The 19099-nt window shown below is 40.0% G+C and overlaps 1 protein-coding gene across 1 annotated transcript in view; it reads left to right on the top strand.

Annotated features, from left to right (window-relative positions):
* Positions 1-7228: 7228 nt before the first annotated feature.
* LOC139370551 (egl nine homolog 1-like) overlaps positions 7229-19099 on the top strand; it is a 45725-nt gene continuing 33854 nt past the window's right edge. Inside the window, exon 1 of the mRNA XM_071110118.1 lies at positions 7229-8316. Coding sequence (XP_070966219.1) covers positions 7525-8316 — 792 coding nt within the window. The 5' untranslated portion in view covers positions 7229-7524. The remainder of the gene's footprint in view (positions 8317-19099) is intronic.

The raw sequence follows: 19099 nt of genomic DNA, 5'->3' as shown, positions 1-19099 counted from the left end.
TGTTTAGAAGCGTGTTTAAGACGTAATTTCTGGGACATAGAACATTTGAATAATGTGTCCTAATTAACAGTTTTATTTCATAAAGACCATGTTTTTGGGCCATCTTTCCATCATACATGTGTTTATGTAGTTTTGTTATGAAATTACTGTATATTGAGTTGCCACAGCTTAATTGGTTTAAAGTGTGTTGAGTTGTTGCAACTTAATAGGTTTAGTGCAATCGGTTTCCTTAAGCCATTTGAGTAGCAAGTTTTCATGTTCAAGTGAGCTTGTGAGGACAGACGCTGGGAGATGAAAAGCAAGGGCATGGAGTGAATATTTAGTAAATAACAAAACAGGGACAGCGTCTGGACAATGGGAACAAAACAACCTTAATGCAGACACAGGGGAAAAACTTAGGAAGTGACAGATATAGGGGAGGCAATCAATAAGGTAATAGAGTTCAGGTGAGTCCCATGAAGCGCTGATGCACGTAATGATGGTGACAGGTGTGCGTAATGATGGGAAGCCTGGCGCCATCGAGCACCAGAGAGGAGGAGCAGGAGCATGCGTGACAGGGCTTAACTCATTTGTGTGTTAGCTTCACTCAAAAGTGACTTCACTCAAAAGTGTTATGTTACAATAACATAGTATATTTAAGTAAAGTCGACAACATTTCAGTACACTTCACTTAATTATTCAGGTAAAGTCAACACCACTGTGTACACGATTGTGTAATTTGGGGCGGCAGGTATCCTAGTTGTTTGAGCGTTGGGTCAGTAACCAAAATGTTGCTAGATCGAATCCTCGAGCTGGCGAGGTAAAAGTCTGTCGTTCTGCCCCTGAACAAGGCAGCTAACCCACTGTTCCTAGGCCGTCATTGTAAATAAGAATTTGTTCTTAACTGACTTGTTGCCTAGTTAAATAAATAAATGTTACATTTACATTGATTATTTAAGTACGGTTAACAAGAATAGTATAGCTAGTATAGCTCTATGGCCTGAAACATTGCTTACTTTTGTCTACCTTATGACTTACGACAGGGTTAGTTATGTCTAGCTTATGACAAGTTGTTATGTTTACCTTGTGACAGAGAGGTGCCTGGCAGTGCCCATGTTTGTTTGATTCGTGGGACCGTCTGGTTTATTTAAGGTGACGAGGAGAAAGGGAAGAGAGAGAGAGAGAGAGAGAGAGAGAGAAAAGACAGCACACCTGACTTCCTCCACAATAAACAGTTGGGATCCATCCCAAATAGCACCCTATTCCCTATGTAGTGCTTAGGGCTCTAAGGGCTATAGGCCATAGGGCTCTGGTCAAAAGTGCACTAGATAGGGAAGAATATAGGGTGCCATTTCAGACGCAACCTCGAAAATGAGCTGGCGTGGTAGGCGGCCAAGAATATCAAAACGTCTACCCACATGGACAAAACCTCAACAAGACACCGGGTCCCTTGTTTTCCATGGGAGCGGTGAACCGCATAAGCGACACAAAAATGAGGACAAAACAGAGACGGTTAAATAGTATATTAATGACCTCCGTTTTTTGCGGCATCTTCTGAAAGGGGTTGGTATATTGTGATACCCTCTAATGGAGGTGGTAATAGAGCCGCCATGTAGATAGGGGCAGGAATTTATATCTGGTATGCATCTGATAAAAAAAAACAGGGCTCTTATCACTTTGGGTCGACTGGGCCTTTCTTAGCGAGACAATACATCATAGACTGAGAGATGTGGGAGTTTATATGGGTCGTGAATGTGCTGTTGCTTGAGTACTCTCTCTACGTTCTCTTTAAATGCTTACACCCTTCTACTGTGAAGGTATGGCTTAGTCAAATCCCCTGTGTGAGAATAATGGATAAATTGCAAAGATTTAAGGATATCTTGGACTATTTATCCATGAATTGCTGGGTTCATTCTATCCAATCATTGATTATGATTTTGACTATGCCTCCATAATGAGATGGTGTTGTGCACTTTTCATTCAGAACACTGCAAAAGGTCACTTTCACACAGCTGTTTTGCATATACGTGCATCGGAGAGGTAAACACAGCTGCAAGCCAAAACTGGCAATGCCAGTACTGTGACGCTTCCAACACCACGTGTGGGTTCAGGTCTACCCGCAGGTGCCAACGTCAGTACCGCCATGGCAGGGCCTAACAAAGCATTCAGTGTTGGGGCGAGCAAAGTCGCTGCCGCCGTCAGATTGAGCAGAAAGGAGAAGGTGAGTTATTGCCAAACATACCCTGTGCCCCAGTGACAATGTTGTTGAGTCATTGTATATGTGGCAGTAAAGTGGGCCATATAAGCAACTGAGGAGATGACAGTCAGGCTGGCCATGAAGTGAATATAATAGGCCTACCTACTATCCAAACATGCAGTACCAGTCAAAAGTTTGGATACACCTACTCATTCAAGGGTTTTTCTTTATTTTTACTATTTTCTACATTGTAGAATAACAGTGAAGGCATCACAAATATGAAATAACACATACAGAATCATGTAGTAAACAAAAAAGTGATTAAAAAAATCAAAATATATTTTATAGTTGAGATTCTTCAAAGTAGCCACCCTTTGGCTTGATGAGAGCTTTGCACACTCTTGGCATTCTCTCAACCAGCTTCAACTGGAATGTTTCTCCAACAGTATTTTTTATTTTATTTATTTTACCTTTATTTAACCAGGTAGGCAAGTTGAGAACAAGTTCTCATTTACAATTGCGACCTGGCCAAGATAAAGCAAAGCAGTTCGACAGATACAACGACACATAGTTACACATGGAGTAAAACAAACATACAGTCAATAATACAGTATAAACAAGTCTATATACAATGTGAGCAAATGAGGTGAGAAGGGAGGTAAAGGCAAAAAAAAGGCCATGGTGGCAAGGTAAATACAATATAGCAAGTAAAACACTGGAATGGTAGTTTTGCAATGGAAGAATGTGCAAAGTAGAAATAAAAATAATGGGGTGCAAAGGAGCAAAATAAATAAATAAATTAAATACAGTTGGGAAAGAGGTAGTTGTTTGGGCTAAATTATAGGTGGGCTATGTACAGGTGCAGTAATCTGTGAGCTGCTCTGACAGTTGGTGCTTAAAGCTAGTGAGGGAGATAAGTGTTTCCAGTTTCAGAGATTTTTGTAGTTCGTTCCAGTCATTGGCAGCAGAGAACTGGAAAGAGAGGCGGCCAAAGAAAGAATTGGTTTTGGGGGTGACTAGAGAGATATACCTGCTGGAGCGTGTGCTACAGGTGGGAGATGCTATGGTGACCAGCGAGCTGAGATAAGGGGGGACTTTACCTAGCAGGGTCTTGTAGATGACATGGAGCCAGTGGGTTTGGCGACGAGTATGAAGCTAGGGCCAGCCAACGAGAGCGTACAGGTCGCAATGGTGGGTAGTATATGGGGCTTTGGTGACAAAACGGATTGCACTGTGATAGACTGCATCCAATTTGTTGAGTAGGGTATTGGAGGCTATTTTGTAAATGACATCGCCAAAGTCGAGGATTGGTAGGATGGTCAGTTTTACAAGGGTATGTTTGGCAGCATGAGTGAAGGATGCTTTGTTGCGAAATAGGAAGCCAATTCTAGATTTAACTTTGGATTGGAGATGTTTGATATGGGTCTGGAAGGAGAGTTTACAGTCTAACCAGACACCTAAGTATTTGTAGTTGTCCACGTATTCTAAGTCAGAGCCGTCCAGAGTAGTGATGTTGGACAGGCGCAGTATTGAGCACTTGTTGGCTGCTTTTCCTTCACTCTGCAGGCCAACTCATCCCAAACCATCTCAATTGGGTTAAGGTCAGGTGATTGTGGAAGCCAGGTCACCTGATGCAGCACTCCATCACTCTCCTTCTTGGTCAAATAGCCCTTACACAGCCTGGAGGTGCATTTTGGGTCATTGTCCTGTTGAAAAACAAATTATAGTCCCACTAAGCCCAGACCATATGGTATGGCGTATCGCTGCAGAATGCTGTGGTAGCCATGGTGGTTAAGTGTGCCTTGAATTCGAAATAAATCACAGACAGTGTCACCAACAAAGCACCCCCACACCTTCACACCTCCTCCTCCATGCTTCACGGTGGGAACCACACATCATCCGTGGAACCAAAAATCTCAAATTTGGCTTCATCAGACCAAAGGACAGATTTCCACCTGTCTAATGTCCATTGCTGGTGCTTCTTGGCTCAAGCAAGTCTCTTCTTCTTATTGGTGTCCTTTAGTAGTGGTTTCTTTGCAGCAATTCGACCATGAAGGCCTGATTCACACAGTCTCCTCTGAACAGTTGATGTTGAGATGTGTCTGTTAATTGAACTCTGTGAAGCATTTATTTGGGCTGCAATCAGGGGTGCAGTTATTCTAATGAATTTATCCTCTGCAGCAGAGGTAACTCTGGGTCTTCCTTTCCTGTGGCGATCCTCATGAGAGACAGTTTCATCATAGCGCATGATGGTTTTTGTGACTGCACTTGAAGAACCTTTCAAAGTTCTTGACATTTTACGGATTGACTTACTTCCATGTCTTAAAGTAATGATGGACTGTTGTTTCTCTTTGCTTATTTGAGCTGTTCTTGCCATAATATGGACTTGGTATTTTACCAAATAGAGCTATCTTCTGTATACCACCCCTATCTTGTCACAAGACAACAGATTGGCTCAAACGCATAAAAAATTAAAGACATTCCACAAATTAACTTTAACAAGGCACAACTGTTAATTGAAATGCATTCCAGGTGACTACCTCATGAAGCTGATTAAGAGAGTGCCAAGAGTGTGCAAAGCTGTCATCAATGCAAAGGGTGGCTACTTTGAAGAATCTCAAATATAAAATATACTTTGATTTGTTTAACAAATTTTTTGGTTAGTACATGATTCCATATGTGTTATTTCATAGTTTTGATGTATTCACTATTATTCTACAATGTAGAAAATAGTAAAAATAAAGAAAAACCCTTGAATGAGTAGGTGTTTCCAAACTTTTGACTGGTACTGTATAACGGGGTATTTCAGAATTCAGAGGCGAGAGAGTGTATTATAAGGATGTTATAACTACTTAAGAGTTGTTATGGCAGTTTACAGCAAGTGCCATAATGAACTACAAGGGTAGGCCTATCATAAAGCATAATAAATGCATGTGCCTCACATAGAAAGTTACTAAAAGTTGTTGTGAAGATAGCCTCCCTTCTTAGCTTATCTAAGATAGCGTTAGCAGGAAAAGTTCCAGCAAGCCAACTGTTACTCAGACAGACCTTATCAAAGCACTTTTCATATCAGGGATAATTACGCCCCAGATGTAGCCACTGAGAGATGTTAATGGTTACTGTGCAAACAACAACCACTATAAAGACTTTCCCTGTGGGAGAACATAACATCTTAACCTTTAGGTTATACAATGTATAATTAAAGTTAAAACTCTACAGTGTTCAAAAGTAGTCAACTGTATTAGTGTTGATTATCAATTATTTACAGTTACTGAAACTCCCTGAAAGCTAACACTAATAGTGTTAAATGCAACATTAAAAAGTGTCTATTTTGTTCCACACTACACAGAGGTAGCTAACACCGTTATTTAACAACATCTACACTTTCTTTGCTGTGAGATAACCGCCACAATGTTGGGCTGTCGATCAATTTAGAAAAGTTGATCAAAACTATATTTGTTTTAAAGAAAGCTTGAATTGTTGGGAAAGGGCCAGTGGTCAAGTCAGCTTAGATGGAAAAGCAATTCCCTCGGGACTGTAATCTAAAATTAACTTCAAGATAACTACAGTAAAAAGCAGTTGGAAAAAGCCCCTAATGTTCCCTTCAAAAACATGGCAGACAATATGTCTGTCCCAGACCAATTCTCTACCTCTCTCTAAGATAGCAATGGGAAATAATCATATTTGGGTGATTTTTTTGTCATATCCAAGGGTGGCATGTCATAATCAGTGCCTTGGCACACTTCATGTGGTGGCTGAGTTGGCCCTAGTCTAGTGCCTAGAAGAAACTTGGTAACACTTTCTAGTGTTATAATTTACAATAAGTATGTCATAAGGCATTATGCAATTTTAAGGTATGTGTGCCTCAGAAAGTGTTACCAAATGTTTCTACTTGGCGATTTGTGCTGTTGTCGTTTTATATCCCTCTGATTATACAGCATAATGGGTATTATCCCTATCCAAATATTGTTGTTGTTGTTGATATTTGAACCATATTTTATTTGAATTGCATGCTCAACTTTTTAAATGCTCCAACACCCTTTTATTCCAAAGTTGAGCATTATAATTTTGACTTTAGCAATGATACACTTCCAATTCACGGTTTATTATAACCCTGGAGACAGTAAGGTTGCAGGTTGGTCTTCCTTGATTTTACAATGAAACACATTCATGTCTTCCTCTTCAGGAGAGGTGAAGGTTGAGTGTTATATGAGGTCCTCCTCTCTAAAAGGACTGAAGCCAACTGTGTACGTGCAGCCGCTCCAACAGTTCCTGTAAGAGTGCCAGTATTTACCAAGCAGGTGTTCAACTCGGTTTAATATTAATCCTAATTTATTATATGCTGCTGGTGTCGAGGAATTTGTGGGTAAAGGAACACGACCTTTCGTCAGTATCTGTTTTCAGTGAATGAGTCAAACATCAATGGGTAGTAAATTGCTGTCAACAGTTTTGATAAGGTGTTGCTGTTTATTATCATTACAGTCCAGGTATTTCTGGTTTATGATATAGGAGATATATTTCTGATTTTATGATTATTATGATATTATATTTATAATGTTGCATCATATGTTTAAAATCAACTCTGAATATATAGTTGTTTTAATGTTAGGTTATTGTCACTCTTCATCCTAGTATAAAAGTAAATTTGATGAATGACAGCATATATGGATGAGTGTCCAAAATAGGCTAATTTCATATTGCAAATTAACAAAGCTTCATTGCGGGTCAAAACTCTTTCTATTTAATTATGAAAAGAACATTGGGGACATCAAATCATGAAATGTACCTAAGGACTTCATAACACATTCATAATTTAGTAACACATTTATAATAAGTAAACATAACATGCTGATGTAAACAACCACTTTAACTGAAACTGAAAATATAAAATAATGAGTGCTTATAGCTTAATAACGATCTGAATGACAAAAACAACGGCGAATTGAAAAAAACGGCACGCTTTGTTTCTACCTTTGGACGGGCCTTGGCCCCCTCAGCCGTTGGCCCTGCCCTCGTTACGCTGACGTCAGGGGTTGGGTTACTTTGGACTACGTGTGGAGTGAAGTTGAGGGGGAGAGGGGGTGGGGTACGGTGCGTCGGCGCCATGCGACTCGACCAGAACGACACACTGCAAACGAGAGTCAGGCAATTGGTTGTCGTGCTCAAACAGTATTTTATCTATTACCAAACCCAAAAGGAGGGCAATTCACCACGTGATTAAATATTTTAACTGGGATGCCGCCGCTCTCCAATTTCGTTTTGTATTGTTTTGGGAGTCTTCCAAAACTTACACGGTAGCAGCGCGTCAAAAGAGCTAGGTTTAAAGGGGTGCTCGTTCTGCCTTAAGCATGGAGACGGAGAGCGCGAAGGAAAGCGCCGTCGTGACCGATTTGGACAGGGACCAGCAGTATTGTGAGCTTTGTGGAAAGATGGAAAACCTGCTTAAATGTGGACGATGTCGGAACTCGTTCTACTGTAGTAAAGAACACCAGAAATCGGACTGGAAGAAGCACAAGCAGTTTTGCAAAGAGGCCGAAAAACCTCAGTGTCAGCCGCAGCCCGAATCAACACAACAGCCCGCACGGACTGCGAAAGGAGGGCAAGGCAAGCGGTTCAAAAAGAAAAGCACCGAGCAACAGAATGACACAGCTTCTCAGAGCACCACAAACACTGGACGTTCAAATCCGCCTGCAGATGGCGAAAGAATGAAAGATTTGATCACTTTGGCAACTCGCTCGGGTAGTGTGTCTGACAGCAAGCAGACTGGGGAAGGAATTAAGCTCAGCTATAAGACCAACGGACAAACGATGTCCCCCCCGGAAAAACTGGCTATGAACTATATCGTTCCATGTATGAATAAGCACGGCATCTGTGTTGTTGACAATTTCCTTGGAGAAGAGACTGGACTGAGTATTTTGGAAGATGTGAGAGCCCTCCACAAGACTGGTAAATTTACTGACGGACAGTTGGTTAGTCAAAGAAGCGACTCCACTAAAGATATACGAGGAGACAAAATAACTTGGACTGAAGGAAGAGAGCCTGGTTGCGAGAAGATAGCCTTTCTCATGAGTCGCATGGACGACTTGGTCCGACACTGTAATGGTAAACTGGGAAACTACAAAATAAATGGAAGGACGAAAGTAAGTAAACACTGAAAGTGAGTTACACATTATTATTAGATGTTAACATATTGAAATAGTTATTTATCCTCTCCAGTTAGGACTATTTAAAAGTTATGACTCTTAAACATTTGTTTTTGCAGCAACATAATCGTAATATTGAAAACAGGAATCAAATATTTAAAAATGTGCAATAGTATGAATATGGTATCATATGAATTATACTATTATAAGAATATATAATACATAATCTTATAACATATGCCTATTCTTAATATAATAATTAATAAGAGTAGGCCTATACAGTGCATTTGGAAAATATTCAGACCCCTTGATTTTTTCCCCACATTTTATGTTAAACAATTTAATCAATTTTAGAATCTTTCTCTCCTCAATCTACACACAGTACCCCATAATGACAAAGCAAAAATGTTTTTAGAAAATTTAGCAAATGTATTTTAAAAAAACATCACATTTTACATATTTTTTTATTTAACCTTAGCTAAGTCAGTTAAGAACAAATTCTTATTTACAATGACGACGCTGGGCCAATTGTGCACCGCCCTATGGGACTCCCAATCACGACCGGTTGTGATCCAGCCTGGATTCCAACCAGGGTGTCTGTAGTGACACCTCTAGCCCTGAGATGCAGTGCCTTAGAACGCTGCGCCACTCGGGAGCCCAGTATTCAGACCCTTTACTCAGTACTCTGTTGAAGCACCTTTGGCAGCAATTACAGCCTCGAGTCTTCTTCGGTATGACCCTACAAGCTTGGCACACCTGTATTTGGGAAGTTTCTCTCATTCTTTTCTGCAGATACTCTCAAGCTCTTGTCAGGTTGGATGGGGAGCATCGCTACACAGCTACTTTCAGGTCTCTCCATAAATATTCGATTGGATTCAAGTCCAGGCTCAGGCTGTGCCACTCAAGGACATTCAGAGACTTGGCTGTGTGCTTAGGGTTGTTGTCCTGTTGGAAGGTGAACCTTCACCCCATTCTGAGGTCCTGAGCCCTCTGGAACAGGTTTTCATCAGGGATCTATCTGTACTTTGCTCTGTTCATCTTTCCCTTGATCCTGCCTTTTGGCAAACTCCTTAAAAGGCCTGATTGGTGGAGTGCTGCAGAGAGGATTGTCTTTCCGGAAGGTACTCCCATCTCCACAGAGGAACTCTTGTGTTCTCTCAGAATGACCATCAGGATCTTGCTCACCTCCCTGACCAAGGCCCTACTAACCCGATTGCTCAGTTTGGCTGGGCGGCCAGCTCTAGGGAAGATTCTTGGTGGTTCCAAACATCTTCCATTTAAGAATGATGGAGGCCACTGTGTTCTTGGGGACCTTCAATGCTGCAGACATTTTTGTTCTGACATGAACTGGTCAACTGTGGGACCTTATATAGACAGGTGTGTGCCTTTCCAAATCATGTCCAATCAATTTAATTTACCACAGGAGGACTCCAATGAAGTTGTAGAAACATCTAAAGGATGATCAATGGAAACAGGATGCACCATAGCTCAATGTCGAGTCTCATAGCAAAGGGTCTGAATACTTATGTAAATAAAGTATATTTTATTTTTAATTAGCAAACATTTCTAAAAACCTGTTTTCGCTTGGTCATTATGGGGTATTGTGTGTAGATTGATGAAGAAAAACATGAATTTCATACATTTTAGAATAAGACTGTAACGTAACAAAATGTGAAAAAAGTCAAGGGGTTTGAATACTTTTCGCATGCACTGTATGAACAAGAATATGAAAGTATTGTAGCGAATTCTGAAAGTAGCCCTGAAGGCTGGTTGGACGTACTGCTAAATTCTTTAAAGCGACATTGGAGCCAGTTTATGGTAGAGAAATTAACATTCAATTCTATGGCAACAGCTCTGGTGAACATTCCTGCAGTCGGCATGCCAATTGTCCCCAGCACAAGGTGCACCTGTGTAATGGTCATGCTTGTTTAATCAGCTTCTCACCTGTCAGGTGGATGGATTATCTTGGCAAAGGAGATATGCTCACTGACAGGGATGTAAACAAATTTGTGCACAACACTTTGTATGGAACATCTCTGGAATGTTTTATTTCAGCTCATGAAACATGGGCCAACACTTCACATGTTGCGTTCATATACTTTTTCCAGTGTAAATAGTAAAGTACAGACACCCCCCCCCCCCCCCCCCAAAAAAACTTAATTAGTACTTTAAAGTAATTTTACTTAAGTACTGTACACCACTACTTGAAACAAAGCAGAATCAGTGTTACTCACAATACAATGACTTGATGCTTATTAAATTGTTAAATTAATTAAATATTAGTCTTAGTAAATGTAGCTGTTACTACGATATGCTACTTTCCATATGCTAGGATATTTTAGATATAGGGCAAAAAAACTGAGAGAACGGGGTATTCCCTATTACTGAGGAGTCCAGATTCTCTTTCCCTCCACCACCACCTCCCTTTTTTTTGTAGGGATAATAGAGCTCTGTAGTCCTAACATAGGTTTTTCAGTATATTTATGAGGAAAGTGGTGGCGGGGGCAAGATTTGATCCCATGCAGTTATTGGCCATGTGTGCTTAGTGGACCACTGCCACACACCCTAACAACCTCTCACTCTTAACACTAGAACCGCTGGGCCTCGAGGGACACCCCTTCAAGCTAATGAGGAGTCATTCTGACTGCAACGTTCTAACAGTGTAATTTATATATTTCATATATGCTATCGCAAACAAATATTATTTGATTGTGTTTATGAAGGCCTTGGGTAACATTAGAATAGAATTGTTATTTTATTTCAAATTAAACATTTTCATTAGTTTATAACAGAAAACACCCAAATAAACTGTATGCTATATGTAAAAACAGAAAACACCCAAATTCAAGTGTTAAATCAATTTTATTCGTGGATTGCCACTGTTACAACAGTGAAACAGAAAGGATATGTGTTCGAACACAGTAACAGCTTCTGTTTATAATGACAAAATTAATAGCCCAACCACTAAGACACACGGTCAGCAAGACATGTGGTCAGATGATGAAAACATCAGTAGCCTAAACATCATTATAAGCACCAAGTGGCCTTGATAAATAGTGAAAAATCATAACAAAAGCAATAATGGCATTATAATGAATGTGTCTATGACAGCAGTCAAAAATAGATTATTATTGTCAGCTCGTGCTCACATTGTGTGTCTTCACACAATGGCACAAATCTTCGTAACTTTCACTTGCTTGGCACACTGACGTACAGTGCAGTCGGAAAGTATTCAGACCCCTTGACTTTTTCCACATTTTGTTACGTTACAGCCTTATTCTAAAATATATATATTTTAAAATTCTAGACATTTTTGCAAATGTATTAAAAATATAAAGATACCTTATTTACATAAGTATTCAAACCCTTTGCTATGAGACTCAATTCAGTTCAGGTGCATCCTGTTTCCGTTGATCGTCCTTGAGATGTTTCTACAACTTGATTGGTGTCCACCTGTGGTAAATTCAATTGATTGGACATGATTTGGAAAGGTACACACCTGTCTATATAAGCAAAAACCAAGAAATTAGATCGAATTAATTGTCCGTAGAGCTCAGAGACAGCATTGTGTCGAGGCACAGATCTGGGGACGGGGTACCAAAAAATGTCTGCCGCATTGAAGGTCCCCAAGAACACAGTGGCCTCCATCCCTCCAATACATTTTTATAGAAAGTTTGCAAAAATAGTTAAGATAATGCTACCATTGAAAGGCAAATACCTTTTTATTTGTGGAAAAATCACCCTGATTAACTCTTTAGTCATGTCCCAGTTTACCTATTTGCTTATGGTCTTGCCTACACCTAGTGAACAGTTTTTTTTGTATTAAATGGAGAGAGAAAAAATATTCAATTTTATTTGGAACGGCAAGCCAGAAAATAATTAAAACGGGCCTATTTATATAATGAATATGAATTCGAATGACAGAAATGAATAAATATTAAAGCATTAGACCTCTCACTTTGCCTTTTTTATTTATTAAAAACTATCTTCGTAAATTATATAATAAATACGACTGGTAGAGTTATGTCATACATACTTTTTCTGTGTGTTCGCCAGCTCATGTTTTTATTCATACATGCAGCTAACAAAAACATATGTAAATTTCTGCTTGACCCAAAATTACAACCAACTAATTGCAGCATTACCACAAAAATGTAAGAGGAAAGCGGAAAGAGTAAGTAACTTGTCTGTCGGCCCTGCATAAAAGACCATAATTGGTTAAAGAAAATAGTGATAAAGAAAAAAGTATACCAGTTTCATTTAATGACCAAAAAATTGCCATATAGACTGCGAAGTAGATGGGAAGAGATTTTTCCATGGCACGTGGTTTATGAACTGATACGCAAAATGAGGCCGGATTCAAAACGTATATATTTTTCTATTTAAATTATTATACAACATTCTTGCAATCAATAGAATGTTATTTATATGGCGGATATAACTTTCCCAGCTCTGTAGATTTTGCTGTGAAGAGGCAGAATCATTAGATCATTTGTTTTGGTACTGTCCATATGTAGCTTGTTTTTGGTCATAGATCCAGGAATGGCTGAAGATTTGCAATATTTACCTGGAGCTAACCCTGCAGATTCGCACTACTGTGCGATCTGAAAAGTCACAGTCAATCGATTTAATAATATAATAATACTTTTAGCAAAAAAAAATATTTACAATCGGTAGAAACAATGAGAATAGAAAGGTTCAGAACTTTCATGAAACATCACAGCGCGGTTGAAAAATATATGGCAAATTGAAATCCAATAAGGATGGTGTTAAGAGATGGATGGGAGGTTTTGAATGGAGCTGAAGGTTGCGACTAAAACAAGATAACCAATGTAAAACATACTGTGCCTGTAAAACGAATATAGGTTGAGAACATTTTTTTAAAGAGCACAGTTTGAGAGATATGGCAAATAAAATGGGCATCATAAATAGATGGAAGAGGTTGAGGGTAGAGGAAGGACTGGAGTAAAAACAAACAAAATAGAAATATTGTAAAATAGACTGGCCATAAAATGTATATAATATGTATAAGATGGAAAAACAGGCGAGTGTTGTTGTTCACTAGTTTGCACCAATTGTGGGAGGGGTAGTAGGGTAATAAAGGAAAAATGTATATTAAAAAAATATGTAGTGTGTGTGTGTGTGTGTGTGTGTGTGTGTGTGTGTGTGTGTGTGTGTGTGTGTGTGTGTGTGTGTGTGTATATTTTCAAAAATGATATGGGGGATTGGAAATTATGCACTGACGTACAATTGATGGAAGCTACAATCTATCTGCAAAAAAAATAGCAACTATTTGGCCCAAATGCCAAGCGTCACGTCTGGAGGAAACCTGGCACCATTCCTACGGTGAAGCATGGTGGCAGCATCATGCTGTGGGGATGTTTTTCAGCGGCAGGGAGATTAGTCAGGATCGTGGGAAAGATGAACTTAGCAAAATGCAGAGAGATCCTTGTTGAAAACCTGCTCCAGAGCGCTCAGAACATCAGATTGGTGCGAAGATTCACCTTCTAACAGGACAACAACCCTAAGCACACAGCCAAGACAATTCAGGAGTGGCTTTGGTTCAAATTTCTGAATGTCCTTGAGAGGCCCGGACTTGAACCCGATCGAACATCTCCGGAGAGACCTAATAATAGCTGTGCAGCGACGCTCCCCATCCAACCTGACAGAGCTGGAGAAAAGAATGTGAGAAACTCCCCAAATACAAGTGTGCCTAGCTTGTAGCGTCATACCAAAGCAGACTCGATGCTGTAATTGCTGCCAAAGGTGCTTCAAGTTTCTTTATTTTTACTATTTTCTAACAGTGAAGACATCAAAACTATGAAATAACACATATGGAGTAATGTAGTAACCAAAAAATATATATATTTGAGATTCTTCAAAGTAGCCACCCTTTGCCTTGATGACAGCATTGCACACTCTTGGCATTCTATCAACCAGCTTTGTGAGGTAGTCAGTTTGAATGCATTTTAATTAACAGGTTTGCCACGTTAAAAGTTCATTTGTGGAATTTCTTTCCTTCTTAATGCTTTTGAGCCAATCAGTTGTGTTGTGACAAGGTAGGGGTGGTAGAAGATCATTTCCATTTTACCAAATAGAGCTATGGTTATTCTACAATGTAGAAAATAGTAAACATTAAGAAAAGCCCATGAATGAGTAGGTGTGTCCAAACTTTTGACTGGTACTGTATTAGAGTTTATAAAAACATGTTTTTGCTTTGTCATTATGGGGTATTGTGTGTAGATTGAGGGAACAAACAATTTAATCAATTTTAGAATGTGTGTAACGTAACAAAATGTGGAAAAAGTCAAGTGGTCTGAATACTTTCCGAATGCACCGCACCTTTGGTTGTAATGCATAATAGTCTTTGGTTCTCTCTTTGTTGTGTCCCCGTCGTCTTGTCATTCTTCAGCCATATTGTGGAATACAATGGCTGTGCAAGTGCCTTATTTTGCACAGAGGGAGGGATCTCCCACCTCACTTTATCCATGGTGCCTGCCAATGACAGTGGAGTAAAGAAATTGTCCATGGTGACATTGCTCCCCTTGCCAACCCTGAAATAGGGTACATGCCATTTTGTAGATTATAATTAGAACAGATCAATACAATAGAATGGCCCATCCTGTTCTTCATTCACAATTGGCGGTTACATAATTATGCATCTTTCTCTTGCTCATCAACCCATTCATACCCTTTTACCCCTAATCATACTTTACTTCATTTATTTAGTCTGTTTTTATATGTGTGAAATTAGTTCCGGTATAGTTCAGGTTTAGCTCCGAGGCAATTATTGGGGTGACTATCAGCTGGGCACTACAGTTTCAACTGTCGGGAAAAGGAGGGCCAATGGGGAATAACCATTCACTCCAGTTCTGTTTGTGATAATACGATTCATCGACAGTGTGTTATATATACTTATTTAGGAAAAGTCAAGAACGGAGGGGCGACGGGCATGACTTAAAAAATGGCAGAATAATACAAATGAAATTCATGGGCAGTCAAAAGTGTTAATCCTAAAACCGATAGAAAGGATTCAGCGATGGCTTGCCACTGACAAACAAGATTATACATGAATCTGGGAATGACGGCCAATCGCTCATGTCCAACTAAGGGCGAGGATGCGGTAGACACCTGTGGGTGATGGTCGACCACTGACGGTGTTGGACTGATTGTCGGTTCCGAAACGTCCCCTACTTTATGACTGAGTTCCTGCCCGACTTTATCGCTAGCGTCCCACCTCGTCAACAGCCAGTGAAACTGCAGGTCGCCAAATTCAAAACAGAAATCCCATAATAAAAATTCCTCAAACATACAAGTATTTTACACCATTTTGAAGATACACTTGTTGTAAATCCAGCCACAGTGTCCGATTTCAAAAAGGCTTTACGACGAAAGCACCCCAAACGATTATGTTAGGTCAGAGCCAAGTCGCAGAAAAACCCAGCCATTTTTGCAGCCAAAGAGGAGAGTCACAAAAAGCAGAAATAGAGAGAAAATGTATTACTAACCTTTGATGATCTTCATCAGATGACACTCATAGGACTTCATGTTACACAATACATGTATGTTTTGTTCGAAAAAGTTCATATTTTATATCCAAAAATCTGAGTTTACATTGGCGCATTATGTTCAGTAGTTCCAAAACATCCGGTGATTTTGCAGAGAGCCACATCAATTTACAGAAATACTCATAATAAACATTGCTAAAAGATACAACTGTTATGCATGGAATTTTAGATCCCCTTCTCCTTAATGCAACCGCTGTGTCAGATTTCAAAAAAACTTTACTGAAAAAGCGCACCATGCAATAATCTGAGTACAGTGCTCAGACAACAAAAACAAGCTATACAGATATCCGCCATGTTGTGGAATCAACAGAAGTCAGAAATAGCATTATAAATATTCACTTACCTTTGATCTTCATCAGAATGCACTCCCAGGAATCCCAGTTCCACAATAAATGTTTGATTTGTTCGATAAAGTAAATTTATGTCCAAATACCTCCTTTTTGTTTGCGCGTTTAGTACACAATCAAAACTCATGAGGCGCGAGCACTAGGTCCAGACGAAAAGTTATATTACAGTTCGTAGAAACATGTCAAACGAAGTATAGAATCAATCTTTAGGATGTTTTTATCATAAATCTTCAATAATGTTCCAATCGGAGAATTCCTTTGTCTGTAGAAATGCAACGGAACGCAAGCTAACTCTCACGTGGTCAGCTTATGGCACTCTGGCAGACCTCTGACTCATTTAGCTCCCATCCCCCCCTCCTTCACAGTAGAAACCTCAAACAAGGTTCTAAAGACTGTTGACATCTAGTGGAAGCCTTGGGAAGTGCAATATGACCCCATAGACACTGTATATTTAATAGGCAATGACTTGAAAAACTACAAACTCAAATTTCCCACTTCCTGGTTGGATTTTCTTCTCAGGTTTTTGCCTGCCATGTGAGTTCTGTTATACTCACAGACATCATTCAAACAGTTTTAGAAACTTCAGAGTGTTTTCTATCAAAATATACTAATTATATGCATATTCTAGATTTTATGGCTGAGTAGTAGGCAGTTTAATTTGGGCACGCTTTTCATCCAAAATTCCCAATGCTGCCTCCTACCCTAGAGAAGTTAAAATATAAGCGAACCAATTACATCCAGAAGTCAAATAATTAGTTAAGATTGAACACATGTGGACTTGATTTAAGTGTCACACGATCTGAGTATATATACACCTGTTTTGAAAGGCCCCAGAGTCTGCAACACCAATAAGCAAGGGGCACCACCAAGCAAGCAGCACTATGAAGACCAAGGAGGTCTCCAAACAGGTCAGGGACAAAGTTGTGGAGAAGTACAGACCAGGGTTGGGTTATAAAAAAATATCAGAAACTTTGAACATCGCATAGAACACCATTAAATCCATTATTAAAAATGTTGAAAAATATGGCACCACAACAAATCTACTAAGAGAGGGCCGCCCACCAAAACTCACGGACCAGGCAAAGAGGGCATTAATCAGAGCTACAACAAAGACCAAAGATAACCCTGAAGGAGCTCCACAGCGGAGATTGGAGTATCTGTCCATAGGACCACTTTAAGCTGTACACTCCACAGAGCTGGGCTTTACAGAAGAGTGTCCAGAAAAAAATCCATTGCTTAAAGAAAGAAATAAGCAAACACATTTGGTGTTCGCCAAAAGTCATGTGGGAGACTCCCCAAACATATGGAAGAAGGTACTCTGATCAGATGAGACTAAAATTGAGCCTTTTGGCCATCAAGGAAAACGCTATGTCTGGTGCAAACCCAACACCTCTAATCACCCCGAGAACATCATTCCTACAGTGAAGCATGGTGGTGGCAGCATCATGCTGTGGGGATGTTTTTCATCAGCAGGGACTGGGAAACTGGTCGGAATTGAAGGAATGATGGATGGCGCTAAATACAGGGAAATTCTTGAGGGAAACCTGTTTCAGTCTTCCAGAGATTTGAGATTGGGATGGAGGTTCACCTTCCAGCAGGACAATGAACCTAAGCATACTGCTAAAGCAACACTCAAGTGGTTTAAGGGGAAACATTTAAATGTCTTGGAATGGCCTAGTCAAAGTCCAGACCTCAATCCAATTGAGAATCTGTGTTATGACTTAAAGATTGCTGTACACCGGCAGAACCCATCCAACTTGAAGGAGCCGGAACAGTTTTGCCTTGAAGAAAGGGCAAAAATCCCAGTGGCTAGTTGTGCTAAGCTTATAGAGACATACCCCAAGAGACTTGCAGCTGTATTTGCTGCAAAAGGTGGCTCTACAAAGTATTGACTTTGAGGGGTGAATAGTTATGGACGCTCAAGTTCTGTTTTTTCGTCTAGTTTTTTTTCACAATAAAAAATGTTTTGCGTCTTCAAAGTGGTAGGCATGTTGTGTAAATCAAATAATACAAACCCCCCAAAAATCCATTTTTAATTCCAGGTTGTAAGACAACAAAATAGGAAAAATGCCAAGGGGGTCACTGTATAGCCATCTGATGCCCAACTGCACAGTCAATGACATGGCACGCAACCGTTGGTACACATCTAGTCGTGCGATCAGTCTTCACCCCTCCACCAGACAGAACTGTACTAGGGTTACAATACAGTACTGTGTTATTCATCCAGTCTATCCACACACACCAGCAGAATCACGATGCTAGTATGCACTCATTAAGCCTAATCTCTTGACAAACTTTGAAGTCTTAACCATTCTATGTACAGTGTTGGTGTCTACTGTTAACTGGTTGACCGGTGATGCAAAATAATTCAATGCAAAGCTATTCGAATACCTTTGACTGAGCTGTGTGGAGAGCAATGCAAGCGTAATTGCTGCCCTGCTCATGTCCCCTTGACTTTCGGATGTGTAGTGGACCTTGGCCCCTTGCGCCTCTCTCACCAGCTGTTAACGGCACTCTACTGCCAAACTCTCATGGTTTATCATTACTTCATTCCACAATCTGCCCCCGTCGAGAGGACTAGTTCACTAAGGTATGCATCTGTTGTGGCCCCTATAGGTTCTTGCCAGGGGTTCATTGCAAAGTCCACAGGCCCACCACTCAAGCTCAACACATGGGGCCCACCCCCTCTTAACACACACAAACTCAATGTTTTGAGGTTTGAAGGTGTACCCAAAAAGATGCTGTGATGTGCACTTATCTTCAGTTAGGAATCTGCTCAATAGAGGTTTTAAGGTAGAGGCTCAGTCAAACTGCTGTGTATCATCTCTCTCTATTGTTCTGAACTCTCTGATATAAAAACTTGAG

The sequence above is a fragment of the Oncorhynchus clarkii genome, chromosome 17 (genome assembly GCF_045791955.1).
Source record: "Oncorhynchus clarkii lewisi isolate Uvic-CL-2024 chromosome 17, UVic_Ocla_1.0, whole genome shotgun sequence".
In the NCBI taxonomy this organism is placed as follows: domain Eukaryota; kingdom Metazoa; phylum Chordata; class Actinopteri; order Salmoniformes; family Salmonidae; genus Oncorhynchus; species Oncorhynchus clarkii.
Note: the sequence above shows the minus strand (reverse complement) of the source record. Positions and strands in the feature narration are given on the sequence as shown.